The sequence below is a fragment of the Podarcis gaigeae genome (assembly GCF_964106915.1).
Source record: "Podarcis gaigeae genome assembly, chromosome: 8".
Classification (NCBI taxonomy): Eukaryota; Metazoa; Chordata; class Lepidosauria; order Squamata; family Lacertidae; genus Podarcis; species Podarcis gaigeae.
Window position 1 is genome coordinate 58,213,173 of NC_139684.1, and position 25,249 is coordinate 58,238,421.

At 48.0% G+C, this 25,249-nt stretch overlaps 2 protein-coding genes across 7 annotated transcripts in view; one reads left to right on the forward strand and one right to left on the reverse strand.

The window, feature by feature from the left end:
* The window catches only part of LOC310850344 (myotubularin-related protein 9-like), an 18,797-nt gene extending 8,654 nt beyond the window's left edge, over nucleotides 1-10,143 (reverse strand). The window contains exons 1-5 of one of the 2 annotated variants that reach the window (XM_083751745.1): nucleotides 9,933-10,143; nucleotides 8,335-8,394; nucleotides 6,462-6,570; nucleotides 2,686-2,811; nucleotides 1,235-1,408 (exon numbers count right to left, since the gene is read on the reverse strand). In XM_083751745.1, the coding sequence (XP_083607871.1) occupies nucleotides 1,235-1,408; nucleotides 2,686-2,811; nucleotides 6,462-6,570; nucleotides 8,335-8,394; nucleotides 9,933-10,129 (666 nt within the window). In that variant the 5' untranslated portion in view covers nucleotides 10,130-10,143. The remainder of the gene's footprint in view (nucleotides 1-1,234; nucleotides 1,409-2,685; nucleotides 2,812-6,461; nucleotides 6,571-8,334; nucleotides 8,395-9,932) is intronic. The other variant, XM_083751746.1, reaches the window with a different exon arrangement.
* FAM167B (family with sequence similarity 167 member B) lies at nucleotides 4,976-22,484 on the forward strand. Of its 5 annotated transcripts, none has more exons than XM_083751958.1 (5): nucleotides 5,131-5,156; nucleotides 10,179-10,261; nucleotides 13,361-13,582; nucleotides 18,856-19,274; nucleotides 21,643-22,484. In XM_083751958.1, exons 4-5 carry the CDS (start codon nucleotides 18,981-18,983, stop codon nucleotides 21,904-21,906), a joined length of 558 nt encoding a protein of 185 aa, XP_083608084.1. In that variant the 5' UTR covers nucleotides 5,131-5,156; nucleotides 10,179-10,261; nucleotides 13,361-13,582; nucleotides 18,856-18,980; the 3' UTR covers nucleotides 21,907-22,484. The 5 variants fall into 5 exon arrangements, with proteins under 5 accessions (XP_083608088.1, XP_083608086.1, XP_083608084.1 ...); XM_083751959.1 differs by lacking the exon at nucleotides 5,131-5,156 and adding an exon at nucleotides 15,964-16,103 and having other exon boundaries at nucleotides 10,154-10,261; XM_083751960.1 differs by lacking the exon at nucleotides 13,361-13,582 and having other exon boundaries at nucleotides 5,101-5,156.
* The last annotated feature ends 2,765 nt before the right edge of the window (nucleotides 22,485-25,249 follow it).

Consider the following 25,249-nt stretch of genomic DNA (forward strand, 5'->3'; position numbering starts at 1 on the left):
CTCCTGCTGCTGCCGTGCCGCCAGAGCATGATTTCTGTTCTCATCCTGAAGCAAAGTTCTTAACCTGAAGCACTATTTCTGGGTCTGTAACCTGAAGCGTATGTAACCTGAAGCGTATGTAACCCGAGGTACCACTGTAATATCCTTTGCAACAGGGGCGGCTCTAGCTCAGTAGTAAAGTGCAGAAGAAGAGCCTGTTGGCCCATCTAGCCCGGCATCTTGTTCTCACAGTGGCTGACCAGCTGCTCCAAAGAGAAACCCACAAGCAGGACCCAACCACAAGAGCGCTCTCTCCCCTTCTGCGGTTTCCAGGAACTGGTATTTAGAAGCATTTCTGCCTCTGACTGTGGAGGCAGAGCACAGCCATGACGGCTAGTAGCCATTGATAGCCATGACCTCCATAAATTTGCCCAGCCAAGTTGGTGGCCCTCCCTGCCTCCTGAGGGAGTGTGTTCCATAGCTCCATAGCTGCTTGAAGGAGTTTCTTTCATCTGTCCTGAATCTTCTCACATTCAACTTTGCAAGTTCTAGTGTTATGAGAGAGGGGGGTAAGTTTTTCTCTTCCCACTTTCTCTATACCATGCAGAATTATATAAATTCCTATCATGTTGCCTCTTACTGAAAAGTCCCACCCGCTGCAACCTTTCTCCACAGGGCAGGCTCTCCATCCCCTCCTTGATCATTTGGGTTGCCCTTTTCTGAACCTTTTCAAATGCCACAGTATCTTTTTTAAGAGGACAGTCTTTTTGCTTTCATGCAAAAGGTCCAGGTTCAGTCCTCTGATGGGGCTGGGAAAGGGCACCCCTGTCAGAAACCCCCGAGAGGTGCTGAGATGGCTAGACTTTGCATCAGGCTCCCTTCCTGTGCTCTTTCCCAGACCATAATTGAGCAGAGGACTATTTTCACTAGTGGACCAGTGGTCTGGCTCATGGCAAGGGAGCTTCCTAATGTAACTGCACGACAGATAACAACTGTGCATCAGTTATGCAAGTTCACATTGCACCATTTCTTGCCTAATTCTTGCTCCGAAGGGCAGCTTACTAATTTACCAAATAAGTGACATGCTTCCCCCCCCCCCCATAACTTGCTCAGCTTCAGACAAAACAGGCAAGCTTGTTTTCTGAAGCTCTGTCACCACCACTCGCCACTGCAGAATAATACAGGAGACTAGGAGTCAGTTGTCTGTGGGAAGACAGGTACAGGAAAGAGACACTGGAAATGAAGGTGGACTCACAGTCCCATTCTTTTTGTGGTAATAGCTGAGGATGGGGAATCGTCCCCCCTGACGGAAGCGGGCACTCTCTCTCAGGGCTCCCTCCTCCACTTTGGTTGGCACGATGACAATGGGTGGGTAGCTGGAGCAGGCCCCAAAATCCTCATTGACGTAGCTGAGCCTCCAGGCACCTGTCTGGGAAGTGGGTCAACGTCAGATTGCTTCTCGTAGCCTGTAAGGCAGAGGTCTGGAACTGCTCTCATTCAGCCAGAAGCAGCCCAATTGTTTGGCACTGAGCTCCTCCCTCAGCCTCCCCATTGCCTTTGGTGTGTGTCCACCAACCCCCACAGTGGCAGGTTGGTGTGTCTGTGTGGTGCAGTTTTCTTTTAACTGCAAGGAAACTTCAGGCCAAAGGAAAGGATCAGGGCAGTTAAGTTGGAGGACCCTTGTTATAATAGCAGCCTTTAAAAAAATGTTGCATTTAATCAGGGGTTTAGTCATATGTAGATAAAATAAATGATTATATACAATTTTTAAGGTAGATTCTATATAGTTGGTCATTTTTTGAAATGGAAGTTTTATTTGGAAATTGTCAAGTCCAGTGTCAAGTAGAAAATAAGATATAGGGAGAAATTAGAATTAAGTAATGGAAAAGAAAGTAATAAAATGTACCATGGAAGGGGTGGTAGTGAAGGGGAGTCAATATTAATTGTGTATTTCTTTTATTTGAAATGTTATTGTTTCAAGTGTAAAATGAAAATGAAATTTGAAGAAAAGGAAATTTTATCTGGACATTGTCAAGTCCAGTGGCAAGTAGAATACTGTTTCTTTTGATGCTGTCATCCAATTGGGTGTCCCCTCCAGGGACTAAATGTCCCACCACCCCACCCTTTATGGGATATGGGGACGAGGCAGTTCAGAAGAAGAAGAAGAAGAAGAGTTTGGATTTGATATCCCGCCTTTCACTCCCTTTAAGGAGTCTCAAAGCGGCTAACATTCTCCTTTCCCTTCCTCGCCCACAACAAACACTCTGTGAGGTGAGTGGGGCTGAGAGACTTCAAAGAAGTGTGACGAGCCCAAGGTCAGCCAGCAGCTGCATGTGGAGGAGCGGAGACGCGAACCCGGTTCCCCAGATTACGAGACTACCGCTCTTAACCACTACACCACACTGGTCAAGAGATGGCTATCGGGTGGGATTGCTTGCCTTGCCCTAGGGGAAGACGAGACATTTTGATGGGTGCCCGGGTGAATGGTGTGTGTGCGCATGCACATGGTGGTGGAGTGGCTTGTCTTCTGCGGCAGACTCCTGCTCTGCTCTGGGCAATATGGCTTGTGGTCCACACTAACTGCAAGGCTGGCAGGGAGTGAAGGGGTGCTGCTCTTTTGGACATGGAGGGGAGGAAAGTTGCCCCCCTCAGCCACCACCCCTGCTTTTCTTTGCCTCTGCAAAACCACAGACCCTCGTGACTCACATCTGCAGCTATTTGCTGGTAGAATTCCTCAAGGCGGTGCAGCCCCCACCCGTCTTCCAGCTTCATGTTCTGGGGTCTGTAGAAGAAGGGGTATGTCATCATCACCGACTCCACGGAGGAGAGGGCCTGCAAGAGAACAAGGGTGGTGGATCATCCCCAGAGCTTTCCCCACACCTAGCCTTTACCAGTCTGGGGGCTTCCAGATGTTTCAGATTGCAGCTCCCATCGGCCCCAGCCAGCATGAGGCTCATGGGCGTTGTAATCGAAAACATGTAGATGGCACCGGGTTGGTGAAGGCTGGCCGAGACCAATTGTGTCTTTTTGAACCGGCAGCCCCCCACCCCCGGCAACTTACCTAAACAACCTGCTTAAGGGGCTCTGGCTCTGCCAACCATGGGGAAGAGGGAACGGCACAGACTTAAAACATCTCCAGTGTCTAGAATTATTTTTGTAAACCACTTTGAGGGTTTCTGAACAATCAAGCGGTATATAAATTTTAGAAATAATAATAATTTGAAAGCCTTGAGCTTCATGAGTTGCAGCAGCCAGGAGCCTGTGCAGGTAAAATTGTCAGATGGATGTGTGTGTTCTCCTGCACCAAAGCACCCTCTCCTTATCTTGTGGGCTATTTCCCCACCCTTTTTCTGTTCGGTGCTTTTAACGATAGAGCAAGGCTGGGCTGATGCATCAGGGTGCCAGCTTTTACTCTAAAAAAAAAGAAGATATTATTTATAGTCCTTATGGCTGCAAAGAAATGCTTGGAACCATATGGACAAGCATCCCAGAAGCCAGAGAGGGAGATACTGCAAAATAAATAAAAATAATAATAATAATAATAATAATAATAATAATAATAATAATAATAATACTGGGGTGTGGGGGGGGGCATTAGTGTTTTGCATTGCCCAGCCACACAACTATATGTCGTTGGCCAGTCAAGGCAGCACTGGTGGCCTTGAGTGCATCTCACGTGACATTCTGAATAGTACTGCATGCGCAGCTCTGGCTTCTCAGACCTGGATCCTGGGGAAGTGATGACCTTTCTTGCCATCGCTGCCTTGCTGCTCAGGGACATCCCTCTGGAAGGGTTAATGGTGCCTGATGTGGAAAAATAACTTGGATCTTTTTCATGCTTTTCCACTTCTCCGTATTGTTTGCCTTCCAACAAGGAAATCCCGAGGTGAACAGAGGCTGCCTTTGCTAGCGGGTTAGTGACGAACAAATAAACAGGCCAGCAGCAACTCTTGCCAAAGAGCCAGAGAGCCTTTCTGTGCTGCCTGCGGGATGCAAGCCAGCCCCTCCTGCAGCCAGTCACTTCTGGGTGCTTCTAAGGCAGGGGTCAGCAAACTTTTTCAGCAGGGGGCCTGTCCATTGTCCCTCAGACCTTGTGGGGGGGCTGGGCTATATTTTGGAAAAAATAATAATGAACGAATTCCTATGCCCCACAATTAACCCAGAGATGCATTTTAAATAAAAGGACACATTCTACTCATGTAAAAACACGCTGATTCCCGGACCATCCACGGGCCGGATTTAGAAGGTGACTGGGCCAGATCCGGCCCCCGGGCCTTAGTTTGCCTACCCATGTTCTAAGGCCAGTGTTTGTAAGGCAAAGCTGCCCTCCCCCGCCTGCATGGGAGCAACTCAGGTATGTGCCTGGGAGGTGCAAGTTTTCCCCTTTCCTATCAACGGGGTCCTTTGTGGTCACAGCATCAGACTCAACCTGGGTTCCAGTTCTGACGTGTGGCCATGAGTCAGTGACCTGGAGCTTCTCATATGTTCAGGGAATAAAACGGGTTGTGGGCTGAGTTCCTTGGAAGAAATCCAATAAATAAAAGTTGCTGTTACAAAGACGGGTAATTTGTGTTGATTGGCAATACTGCAGCACTCCATTAGTTTTTGCTTCCTTGGGGGGGGGGGTAGAAGATAGTTGTAGTTGCATGCTGGTCGGCAACTGGCCTCACCAGAGACCCAGGGTGACAAAGGAGACAGAGAATAGTGGGGGGCAAGTCACTTCTCCCAACCCTGGGCAAAATAGCCTTCAGACAAATCCCATTGCCTTGGTTTCTCTTTTCCCTTTTTGGGTTGGCTCCATGTATTGTTCATGAGGCTGGATTTTGGGCAGAGGGCAAGCAGTTGCTGATCCCTAATCTGTGGGAGTTGGGTATGTTTAGCCTGCAGAAGAGACAACTGAGAGGTTGTCAAATACCGTATTTTTCCGTGTACAAGACTAGAGGTTTTTTTTTTACCCCAAAACCATGTTAAAAATTTGGGGTCGTCTTATACATGGGTAGTGCTGAGGGGTGATGGGCAATTGGTTGTAGCTGCGGCTGTTTGTTGGCTGCCTCAAGGGCTGCTGTTGATTGGCTGCTGGTGCTCCAATCGTGAATACGATTTGCTGCTGCTAGTGGCAACCGGGAGGCGACAGTTGGCTTCTGCGATGTGTGCTATCGTCTGCACCAGTCATTATGGTGAGTAATTTCCAGCAATCTCCCACCACCCCTCCCAAGCTAAACAAATGTGGGCATCCCCCCCAAAAAAATCAACAACTCCGAGCAACTTCTCCCCCCAAAAAGCTCAACAATTCTGGTTAATCTCCGCCCCCCCATTTTCTTAACTTTGAGTCCCCCAAAATAGGGGCGTGTTAGACATGAAAAAATACGGTGTCTTCAAATATCTGAAGGGCTGTCCTATGGAAGATGGAGCAGCAAGAGGGAAGGATCTGAAACAAAGGATCCAAATTAAAAGAAGAGAGTAGTTTATTATAAGTGGTAAGAGCTATTTGACAGTGAAATGGTTTGTTCTTGGATTACTAGTTATAGTTTGGGACTGAAACTACGCTAAGCCAGGGATCATTTGTTTCTCCCAAGTGTGCCTGGGGAAGTGCAAACAGCCCAGCTTAGTGCATGCATGACTAACCATTAACCATGGTTTACAGTGACATGTGCACTGGGACTGTGTGTGTGTGTGTGTGTGTGTGTGTGTGTGTGTGTGTGTGCCTAGGGCCCTGCAGATGTTTTGAATGACTGGTCAGCCCAAGTCAGCACTTCCAGATATTTCTGGCTACAAATACAATCACTGTGTTAGCAGGGGTCAATGGGAGTTGTAGTCCAAAACATCTGGAGAGCACCTGGTTGAAGAAGGCATACACATGCACCAGTGAGATCTGCTTTTCTGGAGGGGATAGGTCTGGTTTGGCAAAGCCTCCTGCCCCCTTCGGCTGGTCGAGAGAGTAGGCCACTCAAGCTAGCCACTCCAGGTCAGGAATGCTGGCTGTGGGCCACCACTGCAGTCTAGATTCAGGTACTGACACTCACAGGCTCAACTTGGACTCTCCAAATTCACAGATATTTTTTTTAATAGAACCAGAATTTAAGTTATGTCTTTGCCTTCCTGTTATGATTTGGGGGAGAGAAGGGAAACCTGAGTTACTCATCCTATGCTCTAGTTGTCATTTTGAGCTGCTACAAAGTGCTTTTCCTTCCCTCAAAGGCCAAGGTACAGTAATTTAATCTACCATTGGAGGGGGTCATAGTTGTCAACTTTTCCCTTTTCTTGTGAGGAATCCTATTCGGAATAAGGGAATTTCCCTTTAAAAAGGGGGAACGTTGACAGCTATAGAGGGGGTGCAGAGGCAGAAGGGACCATCCCTGCTACCTTTTCCCAAGGAATTTGTGGGCTGACTGTGGCAATGACAGGCACTCTGCACATGTTCAGAGGGCATTTATCTACATCCGAGTTCAGATAAAGCTACATGGGATGGGCATGTTGTTCACCTCAATGGAGCTGGCGATATTAAGACACTCCTCCATCCCAGGAATCTCCAGCTGCAGAATTTTCAAGTCTTTGCATTTGAGCGTGATGGTGCCTGAAGCGTTTGCAAGCCTGCAGGGGGAAATGAAATAAAAGGGCAGTAAATAGGGGAAGATCCAGAGACACTTTCCTCCCCCCCCCCCCGAACTTCTCTGTAGCAGAAGAGGCAGCAGCAACGAGCATGGTGGGTGTGGAGGCCTTTGGCCACAATCCCAAGCAGCCGCACACTCTGGGTTTGAGAGGGGCAGGAAGTCACATGAGCAGCCTGCTGGGAGCGACAGAAAGCAAAGCAGAGAGGGGAGAGCTGGCTCAAAGAGCAGAAATGTCTTTTCGAATCTGCATTAAGCCAACAGCAACTGGAGGGTACCATGTGGGCTGCGCTAAACAATACTGAGCTAAATGGAGCAGCTGTATGACTCAGGATAAGGCAACCTCCTATGCTGTCTGCAGATGGAAGGATTCTCCTCCATTATTATTATTATTATTATTATTATTATTATTATTATTATTATTATTATTATTGCTACTACTACAAGTTCTTGTCCACCCTTCTCCACAGGGTCCCAGGGCAGGTTACAGCAAAATACAATGTTAAAATCAGTGTTAAAATAAATAATAATAATAATAATAATAATAATAATAATAATAATAATAATAATAATTTATACCCTGCCCATCTGGCTGGGTTTCCTCAGCCACTCTCGGCAGCTGCCTTCAGATGTCTTCTAAAAGTCAGCTAGTGGTTTATTTCCTTGACATCTGAGGGGAGGGCGTTCCACACAGCGGGCGCCACTACTGAGAAGGCCTTCTGCCTGGTTCCCTGTAACCTCACAGTGCTGGAACCACCAGAAGGCCCTCGGAGCTGGACCTCAGAACAACAGGGGTGGAGACGCTCCTTCAGGTATACTGGGCCAAGGCCGTTTAGGGCTTTAAGGGTCAGCACAAGCACTTCGAATTATGCTCGGAAACATACTGGGAGCCAATGTAGGTCTTTCAGGACCGGTGTTATATGGTCTCAGCGGCCATTCCCAGTCACCAGTCTAGCTGCCACTTTCTGGATTAGTTGCAGTTTCCAGGTCACCTTCAAAGGTAGCCCCACTTAGAGTGAATTGCAGTAGTCCAAGCAGGAGATAACCAGAGGATGCACCACTCTGGCAAGGCAGGTAGGGTCTCAGCCTGCGTACCAGATGGAGCTGGTAGACAGCTGCCCTGGACACAGATTTGACCTGCGCCTTAATGGACACCTGAGAGTCCAAAATGACTCCCAGGCTGTGCACCTGGTCCTTCAGGGGCACAGTTACCCCTTTCAGGACCAGGGAGGCCTCCACACCTGCCTGCCCCGTGTCCCCCCAAGACAGTAACATAAATAAAATAAAATAATTTTTAAAATAAATAAAATCAGCATTAAATAACTCAGGTGGTGGGTACGGGTAGGTCTGTGGATACTTAGAGGTGAGGGATGGGCACACTGCACATGCTCAGAGACACATTGTGATTCTTCCACATTTCCTGAGGCTGAGCCCTGGGGAGCTCTGCTTCAGATTAGGCCTTCCTGGGCTCTCACCCACTTGGCACAATCCACCCTCCGCCCTGACTGTAGGTGCAGAAATCGAGGGCAGGATAACTTGCATGTATTTCTCCCTGTACAAACAGGGTTCAAGAAAATAATGGCAGGCATCTTCCAGGCATGAGGCGGGTCTTCTGGAAATGTGGGGCCCAGGGCTGCTTCAGGCCCCACACCAGTTTGGCAAGCAGCGCAAGCTGAGGAGGAGACAAACACTAAGCCTCTAAGTTGCGGCCATGCCTTGCAGCTTGAAATGGAGTTAAAAGGCGAACCTGGTTTCTGGGGGGGAGCCGTTAGTCCGGGTGCTTTGATACCAACTTAGATTCTGAACGCTGGGGAGTCACAGGAAGGAAAGAGGAGAGGTTAGCATTGTGCCACAGGTGCATGCAAGGGGTTGGTGGTCTGGGCGGCGGTTGCTGGTTTGATCCTCATCTGACAAGAAGCCAAATGTGGGGGTCATTTGGCAAGATAGACGGCCCAGCATCTTCTTGCCATCCCAGCAGGGTTACCAGCCTTTCTCTCCCAGCCCTGCTCTTCTGCCTTTCACAGCAGCCTGAGATGAAGATATTAGGGAGGCAAGGCTCTTTTGCCAGCACTTGGTTCAAACAGCACATGCTCAGTGTCCACACATTAAAGGTAAAGGGACCCCTGACCATTAGGTCCAGTCATGACCGACTCTGCGGTTGCGGCACTCATCTCGCTTTATTGGCCAAGGGATCAGGCGTACAGCTTCTGGGTCATATGGCCAGCATGACTAAGCCGCTTCTGGCAAACCAGAACAGCGCACGGAAACGCCGTTTACCTTCCCGCTGGAGTGGTACCTATTTATCTACTTGCACTTTGATGTGCTTTTGAACTGCTAGGTTGGCAGGAGCTGGGATCGAGCAATGGGAGCTCACTCCATCACGGGGATTCGAACCGCCGACCTTCTGATCGGCAAGTCCTAGGCTCTGTGGTTTAACCCACAGCGCCACCCGCGTCCCACCCACATCCACACATTAGGCTGCTGTTAAAAGAGCAGTGGAGCACAGCCAGGGTAAAAGGTGGCAGCTGGACCTTGGAGCAGAGGAAAGGAGTAATTCAGTATTATAGAAGAGGAAGATTTTATTCCCCATGTTCCTAAAGCACTTTCTTCTGATAGTACTGCTAAGCACAAAAGGATAGCTCAGTTGGTGAAGCATGAGACTCTTAATCTCAGGGTTTTGGGTTCAAGTCTCAGGTTGGAAAAAATAGTCCTGTATTGCGGGGGTTGGACTATATGACCCCTGTGGTCCCTTACAACTATACAATTCTATGCTTCTATTGGTCTGTGACTTCATGAGCCAGGATACTAGCCTGAGGTGGGCACGATAGGAACAACATAGGAATATAAAAAGCAGCCTTACACTGAGTCAGACTATTGGTCCGTCTGACTCAGTTTTGTCCACACCGATTGGCAGCAGGGTTTCAGGCAGGGAGTCTTTCCCAGCCCTGCCTGAAGATGTCCTTTGGGAACTGAACCTGGGACCTTCTGCACACCAAGCAGAAGTCCTGCCGCTGAGCTACAGCCCTCCCCAGAGCTTTGCATCATTTGCTAATATTTTGCACTGAGGTCACTTTGCAAGACCTCAATCTGGGCTCAGGTTTAGGCTCAGCAATGCTTCTCTTAAAAACTGCAGCTCCTTTGCAAGTTGTTCTTGGTGTGGGGGAATAGGAGGGGTTCTGATTTGCTCAGGTTCTGTAAGGCTTAGTTTAGTTAGTTCACAACCCAGGGAGCAAAGCAACAGCATTTTGATTTCATGCATATAGAGCCTCAGTGATTCTTAACAGATTCTTAACAGTGATGCTGGGGCTGGGGGTAGGGGAGGTATGATGTGGGAGAGACAGTCACCTTTTCTCAATGGCGTCCACATTGCGAATAAGAAGCCACAGCTCAATCTGGCCCTGTTCCCCGTTTCCCCCTGACTGGGAAGATAGAAGGAGGTGGTGACTGGTGATGCAAAGTGTCCCTTTGACTGACGGGAGTCCTGGACGTGACAGCACCACATGGTCCACTTTGGTGGTCTTGATCAACTCCGCAAACTCCATTGTAGGGAGAGGCTGGGCCCACACAGCAAATGTGTCTGTTTTGCTCCAGAAAGTCCTGTGGACCTGGCTGTAGAAGAGAAAAGGCCTTCCAGCGGAACCTGTTGGAGGAGCAGACAGATATGACGGATGCAGGTGAGTCAGAACAGCATTTAGAAGACCAGATACAGTTATGTGACACAAATTCTCAGCATTTCTGCCCAACATACAGATTATGCACACTGATCAAAAGTTTTGGTATGGGGCTGATGGGAGTTGTAGTCAAAAACATCCGAATAGCACATGGTTGGGGAAGGCTGTTTTTGATCAGGATGAATGAGGACTAAATGGGTCGTCTGGTGTGGGATGTGAAACACAGAGCAGTCAAATACAACATCCCTAGAGTGGACATAAAAAGAGGATGTCTGGACTAGCCAGTCGGAACTTCCTATTTCTTTCTGGGCTGGGACAGACTTCCTCTGCATGTGACTAGATGTGGATGTGGCCTTACCTGTGCAGGTAACAACATACCTCAGCGGAGGCCGCCATCTATCTCTCTGACTCCATTTGTCGAAGAAGCAACATCTGCTTAGCCTAAGATGCTCTCTAAGATGCTTCCAGCCAAGAGAGAACAAAGGGGCTATCTCTTTATGGGATAGATTCCAGGTGTACATATTTTGTAACATAAGTCTGCCTTCTGGGATCCATTTGTGAACAGAATGTGAGTAAACTATTTTGTATACTTTTATACAAGAGTCTGTCGTGTCTACCTTTTTATGAGGGAATAAAGGGGAATTTACCAGGAAACTTATTTTAGAGGCTTATAGAGGCCTGGCAAACGCTATCCGCTGTGCAAGTTTAAAAAAGGGGAATGTTACTCTTCTAAATTGTAGAACTTGTTAACTCAAGTTGGAAAGGATATCATTAAACAATATATCCTCTCCTGCCTCCCTGAACATTTCCACATCTGGAAGGGCTTATAGTCGTCATATAAAATAACCAAAATAGATTGACAATAGTAAGCTAGAACCCAGCAAAAGGGACACCTTCCCAGCTTGAGAACGAATCGCAATATAAGAACTATTGGTTTGAAACAGGAGGGCTTCCCATTACCAGTTTTATTCAGCAGGTGATACTCTCCCCTGGTATGCAGGGAGACGGATGAGAAAAGCATGGGCTGCCAAATTTCTGTTCTTAAAAGACACAGCAGCCCTGCAATGGAAAGAAGAGGAAAGTTGGATGCTGTGCTGTCTTATTTTCAGGGGGCTGCAACATCACAGCAGTCTGCGAAAGGAAAGGAAAGATAGAGGTGCCTCTCTGATGCTTTGTTCCATGTTTCTCTGTTGATGGTAGTACAGTGGTACCTTTAGTTATGAACTTAATCTGTTCCAGAGGTCCGTTCTTAACCTGAAACTTCTCAACTAGAGGCATGCTTTTGCTAATGGGGCCTCTTGCTGCCACTGCACCGCCAGCACATCCATTCTCATTCTGAGGCAAAGTTCTCAACTCGAGGTAACTCTTCCAAGTTAGCGGAGTTTGTAACCTGAAGCATTTTCAACCTGAGGCGTTTGTAACTCGAGGTACCACTGTACTCAAATATCTACATGGAATTCAGACAAGGCTTGTTACTCAGGTGAAGGTCTGGGTGCAGTTCAGGCTATAGTGTTGCTGTTCAGCTTGACTCCAGAACCCCTGCAAATTTGCTTAAGTAATAAGACTCAAAGGGTATATTCAAAAAGAAAACAAAATGGTGAACACATTGTTTCCAAGAAGGAGGAAGCAAAACTGGTGTGTCTATGTCCTTTCCCCTCCGTCCCTCAGCTAGAAGCCTGACTCAGATATTTCAGCTAAAATGGAACAGCCTGCTTCAAACGTTTTCACAATTTCTATGCCTCCGGGGGATTAATGTGCCAAAAACGAAACAAGGATTCAAAGACAGATTCCTAAAACATTCCAAAGACTGTTTTGAAAGTCATTGTTTGGCACTTACAAATCATGCAAAGTGACTCCAGTTCAGATACGTGCTTCTCTGACAGCCACTCACCATACAGAAACATGTGAGATGTGATTCCCTTTCCCAACAGGAGATTAAGCAATAGAGAAAAGCCTCGTCACCTGCTTAATTTCCTTATCTCAAGTTCTGGCCTTCAAGGTTCCTCCTGAACAGCACAGTCTGGCTTTGGTGGGGGTGGGAGGGATTGGTCCCTGCTTCCCTTGCTCCCAACCAGGTGATCTGGGCTGAGATGTGATATAAAAAGGTATAAATAAAACCAGAAGAGCTGTAGAGCCCTCACAGCTAAAGGTGTGCTAAATAAATGAAACTAAGAAATGTAGTTCATCCCAGGGTGGAGATAAAGCCACAGGAAAGGCTACACCTGCCTATAGTGCAAACCTCTGAACCTTTACCTGGGCCATCTCAAGACATTTTGCTGCCTGAAAGAAAGCAGCAAATGACTCCCCAATTCAAGGTGCAAGAGGCCTCAAGGCTGGTTGGAATATTGGGAAACCTGAAGCCGACAATCCCACAAGTCATCTTTCCCCTTCCCTGGCAGACACCGGCTAATAATTCATTTTCTACCCTTTCATGACACCCAAAATCTGCTGACAGAGGCAGCCTGTTCCCTCCATCTCTAGGTAGGGCCCTGATCTTTACTGTGTTAAGTGAGGCTTGCTCTCAATGTGTTTGCATGCCATGCTTCTGCTTTGAAGGCACAGGAAGAAAGGATGGAAAAGTAACAGTAATATTTAACAATGCTCCATGTGTTTATGAATTTATTTAACTTCCTTATAATGTTGTGGAATCTTATTGACTTTTAAAACGCTTTCCTGTGAGAGCCGCTTTGAACATTAAAAAGAAACCAAAATGACAATATATGGGAAATCCAAATTTGGAACAAAATCTGCCCAGGTGCAGAGCCTGCTTTTCACATGCAGGAGGTCCTAGGTGTATCCTCAGGATGGCTGGGAAAGAAAGACCCCTGTCTGCAACCCCCCTCAATCATCATAGGCAATCCTGAGCAAGATGGGCCTATGGTCTCACTCTGCAGATTCCTACCTTCCTCTTCACATAAAGGCAATACATTAGGCTTCCATCATGTGTGATTGGCGGCCAAGCACGCCTGTCCTGTTCCTGCAACGCCAGTAAAAGGAAGAGGGGCACAAGATCCCTGGGCATGCCACCATATGTGGGCCAAGGGTAGAGTTGCCAACTGACCAAGAAAGAAAAGCAGCCTGGTCCGTTCTTTTGCCTTTCAGAGCAGCTTGAAGTGCAGCTTTTAACAAAGCTTTTAACACAATGGAGATAAGCATCACCTGCTAACAGGTGTACAATATGATGGGTTAAATCCACAGCTACAGAGCCCTGCTGAAAAGCTGGCAGCCTGACTGGTGGATTGCATTCAATCTGGGGGTCCACAATGCGTGCTAAGCCTGCACCGTTTATCACAGCAATCCTTAGAACAGACACAGCCCTGAAAGGTGGGCCAGTGTTCATTTTTTAAAGTGAGGGCCGTAAAAGGATCCTTGGCTACTAGCTGGATTTATGTGAATTTAAGTCAGACCTTGGAGCCACCTAGCCAGTTCATCTCCTCTGGCCAGCAGGGTCATCTTCCCAGCCCTGCCATTTGGGAGCATTTAACTAGAGGTTCTGGGGATCATACTTAGACAGAGCAAAACAGCCTCTTAAAAAGCCAGCAAAGGGGTGCTCCCTGCAGTGGGTGCCCCCCTTCCCTTACCTGACAGCTGGATTTGGAAGCAGAGCCCTGTCAGAACCTGCAGGAGATCTTGCTTGGCAGAAGTCGGGGGTCAAGCCCCAAGTGAGGAGGACCGCAGGGGGACACGATGCAGAGCCTGAGCATGTGCAGGGCCTGCTGGAAGTGCCATGGCCAGAGAGAGGTGCAGGAGGCTGCTGCTGCTGCTGTTGAGAAACCTTTCAACAGCTGTTTTGCTTCTCAAAATAGCTGAGGAGTTCCAGCATGCTGGCTCTTAGATTGTGAAAGAGAGAGGAAAAAAAGGAGAGCATGCAACAGGAACTGCACACATAGCTGTGTGGGAGAGGCTGAGAAGCAGAGAGAGAGGGAGGATATTGGGTTTAAGGTAGCCTGGCTATAATGTTTTCTTTTCCGTTTATTTATTTTTTCCACTGTCAAGGGACTTGATAGGTGACGATCGTTAGATAAACTGGCAGTGCAATTAAACTACCACAATACCCCCCCCTCCCGGTGCCTTGATGGGCTCCAGGCAGATGGTGGGGGAAATGGGGCTTGAAGATACACAGAGAACCACAGGAAGTGAAACTCTGGCAGTGGGGGGGGGGGGGAGAGAGCTCTGCAGACTGGTGTGCTAAGCCATCTTTTTATCCACACTTTTCAACAAGAGAGAAATGGAGCAGAGCCTTAACTTTCCTACTGAAATATTCTGCAAGAAAGCAAAACAAAACCCTCATGCTGTGCAAATATATTGTTATGAGCTTGTGGGTGCCAGACACTTAATCCCTGGACCCAGAAAGTGTTAAAAAGATAAATAAGCCAGATTAGTTTCCTCATGAGGTAATCACCTGGGAGATGAGCCGTTTAGAGACCTAAGGAAAGATAATGGGCCACTAAGAAGACAAAGGTTCTGTGCCAGATGCAAAGTTGGTGGGGCCCCTCCAGTTCTGAATTAGTTAGAAGACAAAGCCAGAGTCTGAAGTAGGGTTTTGACCTGGAGGGGGGGAAAGGTTGCAGGCTGGTAAAGGAAGCAAGCTGGAGAGAGGGTCAAAGTAGAATGATTCTGTTTGAATCCAAAGCTGTGGTACAAACAAGACCCTCTTGGGGTGTCCATGCTGTGAGCCCCTCCATTGTAGGTTCAGGTTGTATATATGTGTAAATGAACCATATATCATAAAGACACCACAGTCTCCGCTGTGCCTTATTCCCCCAAAGAAACACAAATCTTGGGGGTAGGCACCTCTCACAGCTCGAAGATTGGGGTAGCATACAACAATATTAAGATTTCATCCCCTACAGCACATTAGAGATTGAAAATAGGGCCCCTGGTCTCCTGAGGGGTAGCTGGGCTATTCTCTTGCTGCAAAAACAAAGAGCTTTGTGGCACCTTAAAGACCGATGCAACAAATTTATTCTGGCATAAACTTCATCAGCTGCATGAAATCTTATCCTAGGTTGCTTCGTTTTGAGGGCGGTAGACTGTAAACAGTGAGGTCAGAGGGAAATAAAATGCAGAAAAGAGCAGTGAAAATTGCATTAACAGTGACCTTAAACCACTTGCTGCTGGCATCCAAGAGTCAATTAGCAGAGGTAGTGTGATAAAAAATCCTTTGTCCCGATTCAGTCTACAAGTGATAAGGTGGAACCCCTTGAGGAATTGAAATGCAATGAATTTCAACTTGCCTTCTCCCTTTGAAGTTTCTTCCTTCCAAGCTGGCCATTCTCCAGTCTCTTGCATGCTGTGCTGGGAGGTTGAAATGCCCTAGTCCCCCTTGCCTGAAGGCTCTGTTCCATCTGTTGTAGGCAGCAGACCCAACTTCACCGCCTTTAGGCTTGCTATAACCTTAGCTGATGGTGGCAGAGGCAGAAGACCATTTAAAGAGCCAGGGTGGGGTAGTGGTTAGAGCGCATGTCTATTCAGAAGTAAATCCCCCTGAGTTTAATGGGACTTGCTCCTTAGCAGAATGTGAAGCTGGAGACTTAACTGTGCTCAATATGGTGCCTGGAATGACCTGTCTGATCAATCTGAAGCTGCAGCAAACCTATGCAAGACTGTGTACAACCACACTTGTATTAAATCAGCCTTTGCCAACTCAGTGCCCTTCAGATGTTTGGGACTCAACTAAGGTGTCCGGGTGTCCTTCTTTATAGGGCACAGTCCTCTGTTTGTACAGCTGTCTCATCCAAGTCCAGTTTAAAGATAAGGAGCCATAAGAAAAGAGAGAGGGTGCTCAGAGTTGTCCATCCACAGCCCCAGTGCAGCAGACTGAGCAGGCACACAAGTCACTATGGTGAGATGTACTGTATTTCTATGGAAATGTAACTATTCTTTCTAGAATTGCATATATATATATATTATATATATGCTTTCGTAGATTTTCACGGGTACAGGAATGCAGGTTTTGGTGTCCTCGGGTGTCTTCCCGTGTAAAAGTTGGGGTGTCTAGGCGACGTTTCGACGAGGTCTCACTCGTCATCTTGAAGATGACGAGTGAGACCTCGTCGAAACGTCGCCTAGACACCCCAACTTTTACACGGGAAGACACCCGAGGACACCAAAACCTGCATATTATATATATATATACACACACACATACAGTATGTGTAAATCAGCATATGCAAATTTTATGCGTACAAGCATAATTTTTATTTTAAATTAACCCCCCCCCACACACTTTTTTTAGTGATGCCTTTCCTTCTTTTTGGCAACGCAATAAGCGGTCCTCCTAACTGCAACTACCTTTGGCCCCATGATGGGAGTTGTAGTGCAAAACATCTGGAAGGCGCAATGTTGGACATTTTGAAGGAACCAGCACACTGCTTGGCCATTTTCTGCCATGCTTTAGGACATCCTTCTTGTTCTGTTTCTTTGTCCCTTCAGTCCAGGCTTCCTGTTCCACCTTAAATGCAGTGCAGCTGTGCTCTAGCAGCAAATAAGCCACCAGCTTAACTTGACCTGACCAAATGCCCTATGGCCCAGCTGAAGGGGACTAAAGCAGGGGTAGGCAACCTGAGGCCCATGGGCCACAAGCAGCCAATGGGGGTCATTTAACCGACCCAGGAGCCACCCCCAAACCGAGCTGCCCACTCGGCAAGTCCCCACACGCTGCACTAAACTGGCACAGCATGGTGCGGGGACTCGCTTCCACAACGCCAGAAATCGCATCTGCGCAAATGCAGACACCAGAAATTGCAGGCGCTCACACACAAACACACACACACACACACACACACACACACACACACACACACACACACACACAATCTGGCCCACAGAGGGATCTCTGCTGGAGTGAACCAGCCCAGGCAAGGTAAACCTTGCCAACCCCTGGACTAAAGGGAGCTCTGCAGAGGCCCTGCAGAGACTTGTTGTGGGCATCCTCAGAGCCCATCCCTGTCCATATCATGCCTGTTGGGGGCTGGAATTTAAGTGGCCTCACCAAACCTGGGAACAGGGAGAACAATGCAAAACTTCTCACCCTGTAGGTAAAAAAAGCTAAAGGACCCCTGGACGGTTAAGTCCACTCAAAGGCGACAATGGGGTTGCGGTGCTCATCTCGCTTTCAGGCTGAGGGAGCTGGTGTTTGTCCACAGACAGCTTTCCAGGTCATGTGGCCAGCATGACTAAACTGCTTCTGGCGCAACAGGACACCATGACAGAAACCAGAGCGCACGGAAACACTGTTTACCTTTCTGCCACAGCACTATCTATTTATCTACTTGCACTGGCGTGCTTTTGAACTGCTAGGTTGGCAGGAGCTGGGACAGAGCAATGGGAGCTCACCCCGTCACGGGGATTTGAACCGCCTACCTTGAGGGCTGGACAGAGAATGCTTTTTCCTAAGCCTAATTGCTGGGGAGGAAGGTGTGTCTGTGGATATGCATGCATGTGCCTGTGCTGTGCTGTATGTGTGTGTGTTGTGTGGCATATGAATGGATGTGGTTTCTGTGCTCACTTTGACCACAACCAACCTTTGGCATATGGGCCCTGGAAGATTGGCCAAGAGGGAATGTGGTCCTCAGGCCAAAAATGATTCCCCACCCCTGCCCTATAGGAACCCCAGTCTCCCCCACACCGTTGCAGGAGCCAACTGGGCCCCTTTAAACAAAGAGGCTTTTCCTACAGAGAGTGCAGCTGGCAGCTCAGAGAGACCCACGGTGCCTATTTAAAGCTCAATCAGAGGTCCACTGGTGCTGGACCAATATCTGGCTATGTTTTTCCTGCTTATCCAATGTGACCCATGCATAGAGCTGTCCAGGGTGCTATTGAATTCTGGACTTTTTGCCTTGCCAGAACATGGACCTTGCTCTACTTCACCCCATCTTGCTCTGCTCACTTGCTTTGGGTCAGAACCTCTATACTTCTGAGGCCAATGCATGGAACCAAACAGAAATAAGGCAATGTTCTCTGTTCCCCTAGACATAGAAATTGCTACTGGTGGTGTCTGTGCTCTGCTAGTTCTCACATGATGCATGACTGCAATGTATAGGTAACTCAAAGTGTGCTAGAGTTCACTGGTGAACACTATGCTGCACTGAGGTGCATCAAGTGGCTATTTTCTTACTGGTCAGCAGGTGGTGCTATGCTGTAATTAAAAGGAATATTAAAACATAAGCAAGCTGGGTGAGGGCCACAATGCAGAGGGACAATAAGCCTTTGGAGGGGAGTTGCCTGAATATGTTGCTAATCCACTATCTCACCTTGATTTTACTGACATGCCAGCTGAACGAGGGCACGATTTTGCTATAAAGTGCCCTTGAATCTTCTGGAGTGACCTTTCGATCTTGGCTCCTTTTCAGACCTGGGTGGAGGACCCATATCTTTTTCTCTGCTGACAGTAAGAGTCAGGAAAGGAAGGAGTGCTGTTGGGATTAATGGCTTTACACTCTCGCTGTCTTTTATGTCATTGAAACTTCCTTTCAAAGAACAGGGTGTCTCCTCCCAGTTGGAGACAATAAGTCAGGACCAAAGAGAGAGAGAGAAAAGGCCTCCCATTAACCTCTGGATAATTAAAGTTCCTGCTTTCTTTCTTTTATTGCCAGGGCTTTATTGTTCCAAGAATAAACAGCTTTCCTCTATGCACGGACACATATGACACAGAGCGAGTGGGTGACTGAGGGAGTCGGTCTGTCTTGGAAAGAAAGCCCTTTGCCTGCACACCTCTGCAATGTCTTTGGTGAGGTTCAAGGAGTTTGGGGAAGAGGAGGAGAACATGGAGGCAGAGAACCTGGACAGCGTCAAGGCCTTGACGGCAAAGCTGAAGCTGCAGACCCGGCGCCCTTCCTACCTGGAGTGGAAGGCCCGCGTGCAAAGCCCCTCCTGGCGGAACGGGCTCAGGACCCTGCCAGAAAAGCAGTGTGGGGAGACAGCCGGGGAGGACTCTCAGGCCCCTGTCCTTTTGAAGACCATTTGTGGGTTCCCCACCATTGGTGATGCCTTGGAGTGGCTCAGGATGGAGCTGGTGAGTATTTTCCCAACCTTTCTGGGGAAAATGTGAGCACCGGAGCAGCAGGCAGAAAGAACTAGCCCCAGCCCTCAGGGGCAAGTCTGGAGCAGTGAGGCAGAGGAGGCACCTCCACCACCGGTGGCCGCAAGCTTTGCAAAGGCTGCGTCCTGGCAAGACCTCCCCAGTGGTCTTCTATGGCATGGCTCACTCCACCGGCCAACTTGCATCTGACCGTCTTTTTCAGTTCTAGCTAAAATATTTAAAGCTTCAGGCAGTGAAATAGTACAGTCCAGGTACATACCAGTAGGTGCTCCCTGTACAGTCCCTGTTTCTTGGTACCTGTTTTGTCTCAAATTTCTGCTTAAAGTTTGTAGAGTGAGTTACTGGAGTTGCCCTTTTTCACAACTTTTAGCCCACCTCTACAGCAGCCTTCCTCAACCTGATACCTAGATAATTGGGACTACAACTCTCATTAGCCCCAGCATCATAAAGCTGCACTGTAGTGGAGGAGCGGGTGAACTCAATGATCAATGTACACTTATGAAGACCAACTGAACTCTGTCCTGCATTGTCTTTCCTTTCACGCAGTGTATTTGCTAGGTTTGTCTTGAGCTTTTGGTAAACTGCTGTAAGACAGTTATGATTTCCTAGCATATCTTTAACCACGTAACGAACACACCCCGTTCTGTGTTGCTGGAGGAAGAGGGGGAAGTTAATGAATATATAGAGAATACGTAGACGGATAAATGAAACTACAGTATCTAGAAGGCAGTGTAGCGCCTGCAGCAATCAGGGCCAGCCCAATATATTTTGCTTTTTGAGAAACAGCATTAAACATTGTGTGTGTGTGTGTGTGTGTGTGTGTGCGCGCACGCACACACACACACATCAGGGTCCCTAAAATTCAAGCCCACCAAGTTATTTTGGCACCTGAGGTGGAAAATCCCACAAGTGTCTCCCATTTCCTAGTAGTAAAAATATACAATAATAATTCAAATAAACTAACCACTTTGCTTCAGCTGCTTGGCTCATTTTGCTTCATGGTAGGGCTTGTCCTGACAGCAGTGTATAATAATTGGGGTGTGTGTGCTTATTTTTGGCTTAAGACTTGTTGTTGTGGTCACCCGTCTGCTTCGAGAGACAAGGGAAGATTGGGGGTTAAGTCAAACCATTGCTGATCCTTCAACTGTCCCTATTTCCCAGGGACATCCCTGATTTAGAGAAGCCACCCCGGTCTTATTTCATCCCATAATGTCCCACTTTTCCCTAGGATGTCCCTAATTTCATCAGAGAAATGTTGGAGGGTATGGAGTTATCCGATCCTCAAGCTGTCTGAAGGCAATCCTGTATAGGGAAAGTTTTTTTAATGTTTTATTGTGTTTTATTGGGAAGCTGCCCAGAGTGGCTGGGGCAACCTAGTGAGATGTGTGGGGTATAAATAATAAAATTATCATTATGGAATGGGAACGTTCCTATTTTCATTAAGGTTGGAGGGTATGCCATTGGAGAGTTACAGCAGCTGCTGTGAATGTAGAGATGTCAGCTGTATGTGGGCTCTGAACCCCTTATACCCCCTTTAATTCCCCCTCCTCCAACTGCTGCCTTCCCACATGTCCTCCTCCCTAAATCTGGATATTCCCTATGAAATTGATGTCCTGTTTCGATTTCCAAAGCATAGGGAATCTCTGGATGATAAATTATAGGACAGCAGTAGCTGGAGGAGAACACTGCATGGACATATAAGAATTAAAGGAGGAACAAGGGGTTCACAGTCCACATTCAGCTAAAGTGTGGATGGGCCCTAAGACACTGAACCAACGAGTGGCACACTTCCTGCACCTTCCATTGAAGGGCAAGGCGGGCACAGCATTTAGCTGGACAGCAAGCAGTTGGAGTCCCAGGCAAACAGGTGCTCCTTCTGGTGGGCTGGCTAAGTGAGGTTTGTGCATGCCAGCCTCCTAGGTGACAGAGGCAGGGTGGCTGTTGACTTGGCATCCGATTTGCTCCTAGCTTCTATGTAACGGGAGGAACCACCTCCTTGGTTGGATCAGCTATGGTGGGTGTGTTTGGGAGGGAGGTGACAGGAGGCACTTTTGAGTTTGCCTGAGCATCCTTGGGAGGGAGGATCTCCACTCTGTAACCCACTGGGAACCTCCTTGAGATCAGAGGTCTCTTGGGGTTACCCCACCTTCCCCAGGGTCCTCCAATTCCCCAAGCTCCTCACACTCCTCCTCAGGGTCTGACCAGCCTCTCAAAGACACTTCCACAGGACTCAGGACAGGACATGGCCTTTTTCTGATCCAGCCATGCTCTTTTAATTTTCTTATGGGGTGTGTATGTGTTGCCTCTCAGGCTTCATGGTTATTCTTTTGCTTCTATCCAGCGGGAGATGCAGGCCTTGGATCACCAGTTGGCACGGCAACTAATGGGCCTGCGTGCTCAGATCCACCGGCTGAAGGTGGAACAGGCCTGTCACCAACACAAGGAGATGTTGGATGACGCCACCTTCGAGCTGGAGGGCTGTGAAGAGGACTCTGACCTGCTGTGTAACATCCCACCCAAGATGGCGTTCCTCTTGTCCACACCCCTCAAGCACATTGGCGTCACACGAATGAACATCAACTCTCGCCGTTTCTCTCTGTGCTGAGGGGCCTTGCTTGACCCCTCTTCTGATTGCATTTTTAAGGTCTGCATCCTTCAGCAAGTGATACACATGCATAAGCCCATCAATTTCCAGGGACTCACACAGAGAAACCTGGCATAGGTTTTTGTTATGGGATGGAGAGAGCCAGTTTCTCAAAAGGCCAGAGGCTGCCTTGTCAGCAGGTGGTTCTGTGCAACTACCAACTGCTTCGTAAAAGAAGGCATTTTTGCTGCAGACAGTAACAGGCATCTGCCTGGCTATTAAGTATCCTCAGATTTTCAGCCCTCACAATTGGGGATGGGAATGTTCCAGGATAGGGCCTTCTGAGTCTCCCCCCCCCCCCCCCGTCACAACTTTGGAATGCTCTCTTCAGGGAAGCCTGCCTGGTACCAAATCTGACATCCTTTCAGTTCCTTTGCATTTCCTCAGGTGACTATACTCCAGCTTTTATTATCTCTTCCTGTTGCCCCTGTTTTATTTTGTATTACCGTATGTTATTCTTAGTATGCATTAGCCACTCTGAGAGCCTGTTGCCTCAAGAGCAGGTTACAGACTTCAAATAAACAGACAAATAAAATGTTTGCTGGCCTCTTTGTACCTGTTGTACTTTGCCACAGCGCTTCACCCATTCCACTGTTCTAGATACAACTTTGCACAGTTTGTTTCAACAGCCCTGTGCCTGAACAACATTTGTTCTGTCTGACATACGTTCATTTACAGATTAAAAAGCTGAGCAGGTAATGAGCAAACGGGAATCAGTCCCAACAGCAGCAGAGCCCACAATTATGAATGGCTTTTTCAGAAATAGCCAGATCCAAACGACACCAACTGTTCTTTTCAGAGTGTGACATGGAGTAGCCACCAGCCATCAAGGTCCTAATTTGCACCTTCCAGTGCAAAATAATGCAAACACCTAAAATAGGGCCAGCAGATCAAGGGCTGACCATGGCCCTCTAGGTACTGTCGGTACCAGGGTTGCCAACTTGAATAAAATATTGTGGGGGCCCAGGTAAGCCCCGCCCCACATAATCGATCACATGACACAGTGCACACACCCTATTTGAGTGGCAATGCCCATCAACTTTCTGGGGGCCTGGCCCCCTCAAACATTTTATTGTGAGGGCTGAAGCCCCCACAGCCTCTAGGAGTTGACTGCTATGGTCGGTACTCTCCCAGGTCATGACCCTTAGCCACACCCACTCTCCCCAGGACAGTGGGTCTTCTGTGTGCACTCCTTGAATACTTTTGCCGGGCTAGAACGTATTTTTAAACTGTGATGATGCCTCTTGCCTGAGGGATGTGTGCATATGGGTCTGTGTGCAGCTTTTGCATAGCTGGAATGTAGCCTAATGTACAAAGTCAAGCGTTTGCCTCTGGCCATGCTTACTGTTGGTATACGCCCCCAGGCAACAAGGGAGTGCGGCCCTTGGGATTCTTCGCCCCTGCCCTAAAAAAGGAGAGGGCCACCTTGCATATAATAACATTTCTCAAACACTAATACTAGAATTAATATCTGGGCTTCCTGGGAAGGGAGCCTGGTTCTGTCACTATATACCGTATTTTTCGCTCTATAACACGCACCTGACCATAACACGCACGTAGTTTTTAGAGGAGGAAAACAAGAAAAAAATATTCTAAACGAAACAGTGGATGTATGATTTTTGTGGTTCATGCTGTGGCCACAGACATGTGATCTGACGATGAGTTTGGGGTAGCCCAATGCAAAAATCCTGAGGATCCATGTGGATCCATGCTTTGTAACCACGTTTTTGCGCCATTGCGGCCCCATGAAACAGTGGGTGCGTGTGTTTTTTGGTGCAGGCTGTAGCCATGGATATGCTATGTGATCTGATGGTTAATTTGGGGTGACCTAGTGCAAAAATCCTGAGGATCCATGTGGATCCGTGCTTTGTAACCACGTTTTAAGTGGGGAGGGAAGGAAAAGAACTCAAGGGACAAGGAGCACGAGTGGGGGGTGTGGAAAAGGATGCTGCTGATAATGCAGGAGAGGCTCCTCTCCGGCTTTGCTCCTTTAGAACAAGCAGGCTCTGCGTCTCTCCCTCCTCCCCGGCAAGGAAACCATGATAGTAACCACTCTGAGACAAATCAAGAAAAATTGCGACCAACACTCTCCCCCAACAAGCGCAGTGAGGTCAAAACACACACACACACAGAGAGAGAGAACTGGCCCTAAAGTCGCAGGGCGCTGGAAGTCGCAGGGGCGCTGGGGGAGTGAACGGGAAGCAAGAGAAGAAGGAGCCCTCACACACACAGAGACACACAGAGTGTCAATTCTAAAGTCGGAGGGAGAGCGCAGGGAGAGTGAACGGGAAGCAGGAGGAGGAGAACGATAGCTCAAGCACACACACACAGCCCCTACAGTGGCTAATCCAAAATCTGACAGCAAAAAACTGCAGGCAGGGACAGAGAGCATGGGGTTGTTTTAAAGCAGCCAACCCCACTCTGCTTCTCTCCCTCCTCCCGGCTAGGCTGGCTGAAAAGCTTTGCTGCTACTTAGCAGCTCAGTGGGGAGGAGAGAGGAACATAGAGGACGGGGTTGTTTTAAAGCAGCCAAGCCCGCTCTGCTTCTCTCCCTCCTCCCCAGCTCGGCTCGCTGACAGGAGCCGCTTACACCCGCTTTGCTGTTTCAAAGCGAGCCACGGACTACTCACAACTGCAGCAGATTCCCCCGCCATCTGTAGGCATTTGCTCCATAACACGCACAGACATTTCCCCTTACTTTCTAGGAGGAAAAATCTGCGTGTTACGGAGCGAAATTTACGGTACTTATTGAAAAGCATTTATAAACCCCTTAATGTTTTAAACATTTCTAAGTGGTGTAGAATATAAAAACAAACAACATCACTGAAACAGAAAGCAGAACCAGCTTCTCTCCCCAGGAGGACTCCAGAACAGTTGGTTCCACAGTCAGGGCCGCTTGTACGCCTGAGGCACTGGCAGCATTCACACGTCAGAGTAAACCACAGTTAATGGTTTGTTGTGAATGCGGAGATCGCTTCCACTTTGCTCTGACCTCAAGGTACATTCACATCAGTGGTTTAAAGTGCAGTGAGGTCATTTCTTCCCTTCTGTGGTTCAAGCTGCATTTGCGCGGAGCTGCCTTATGTGCAAATTGCCTGTATGGTACTTAGATCATTTAACTGCTCCTGTCCCAGAATTACTCACCCTCCAAGAACTTGACATGTTGAGTTACATTCTGTGGGTTGCCTTCCTTTAGGCTGAGTGTCATCAGGCACCATTGCTTTGGCTACATTTCTACATGTTGAGATGGCAGGAGGCAAATTATTATAATTGTAGAGTTGGGAGGGACCCCAAGGGTCATCTA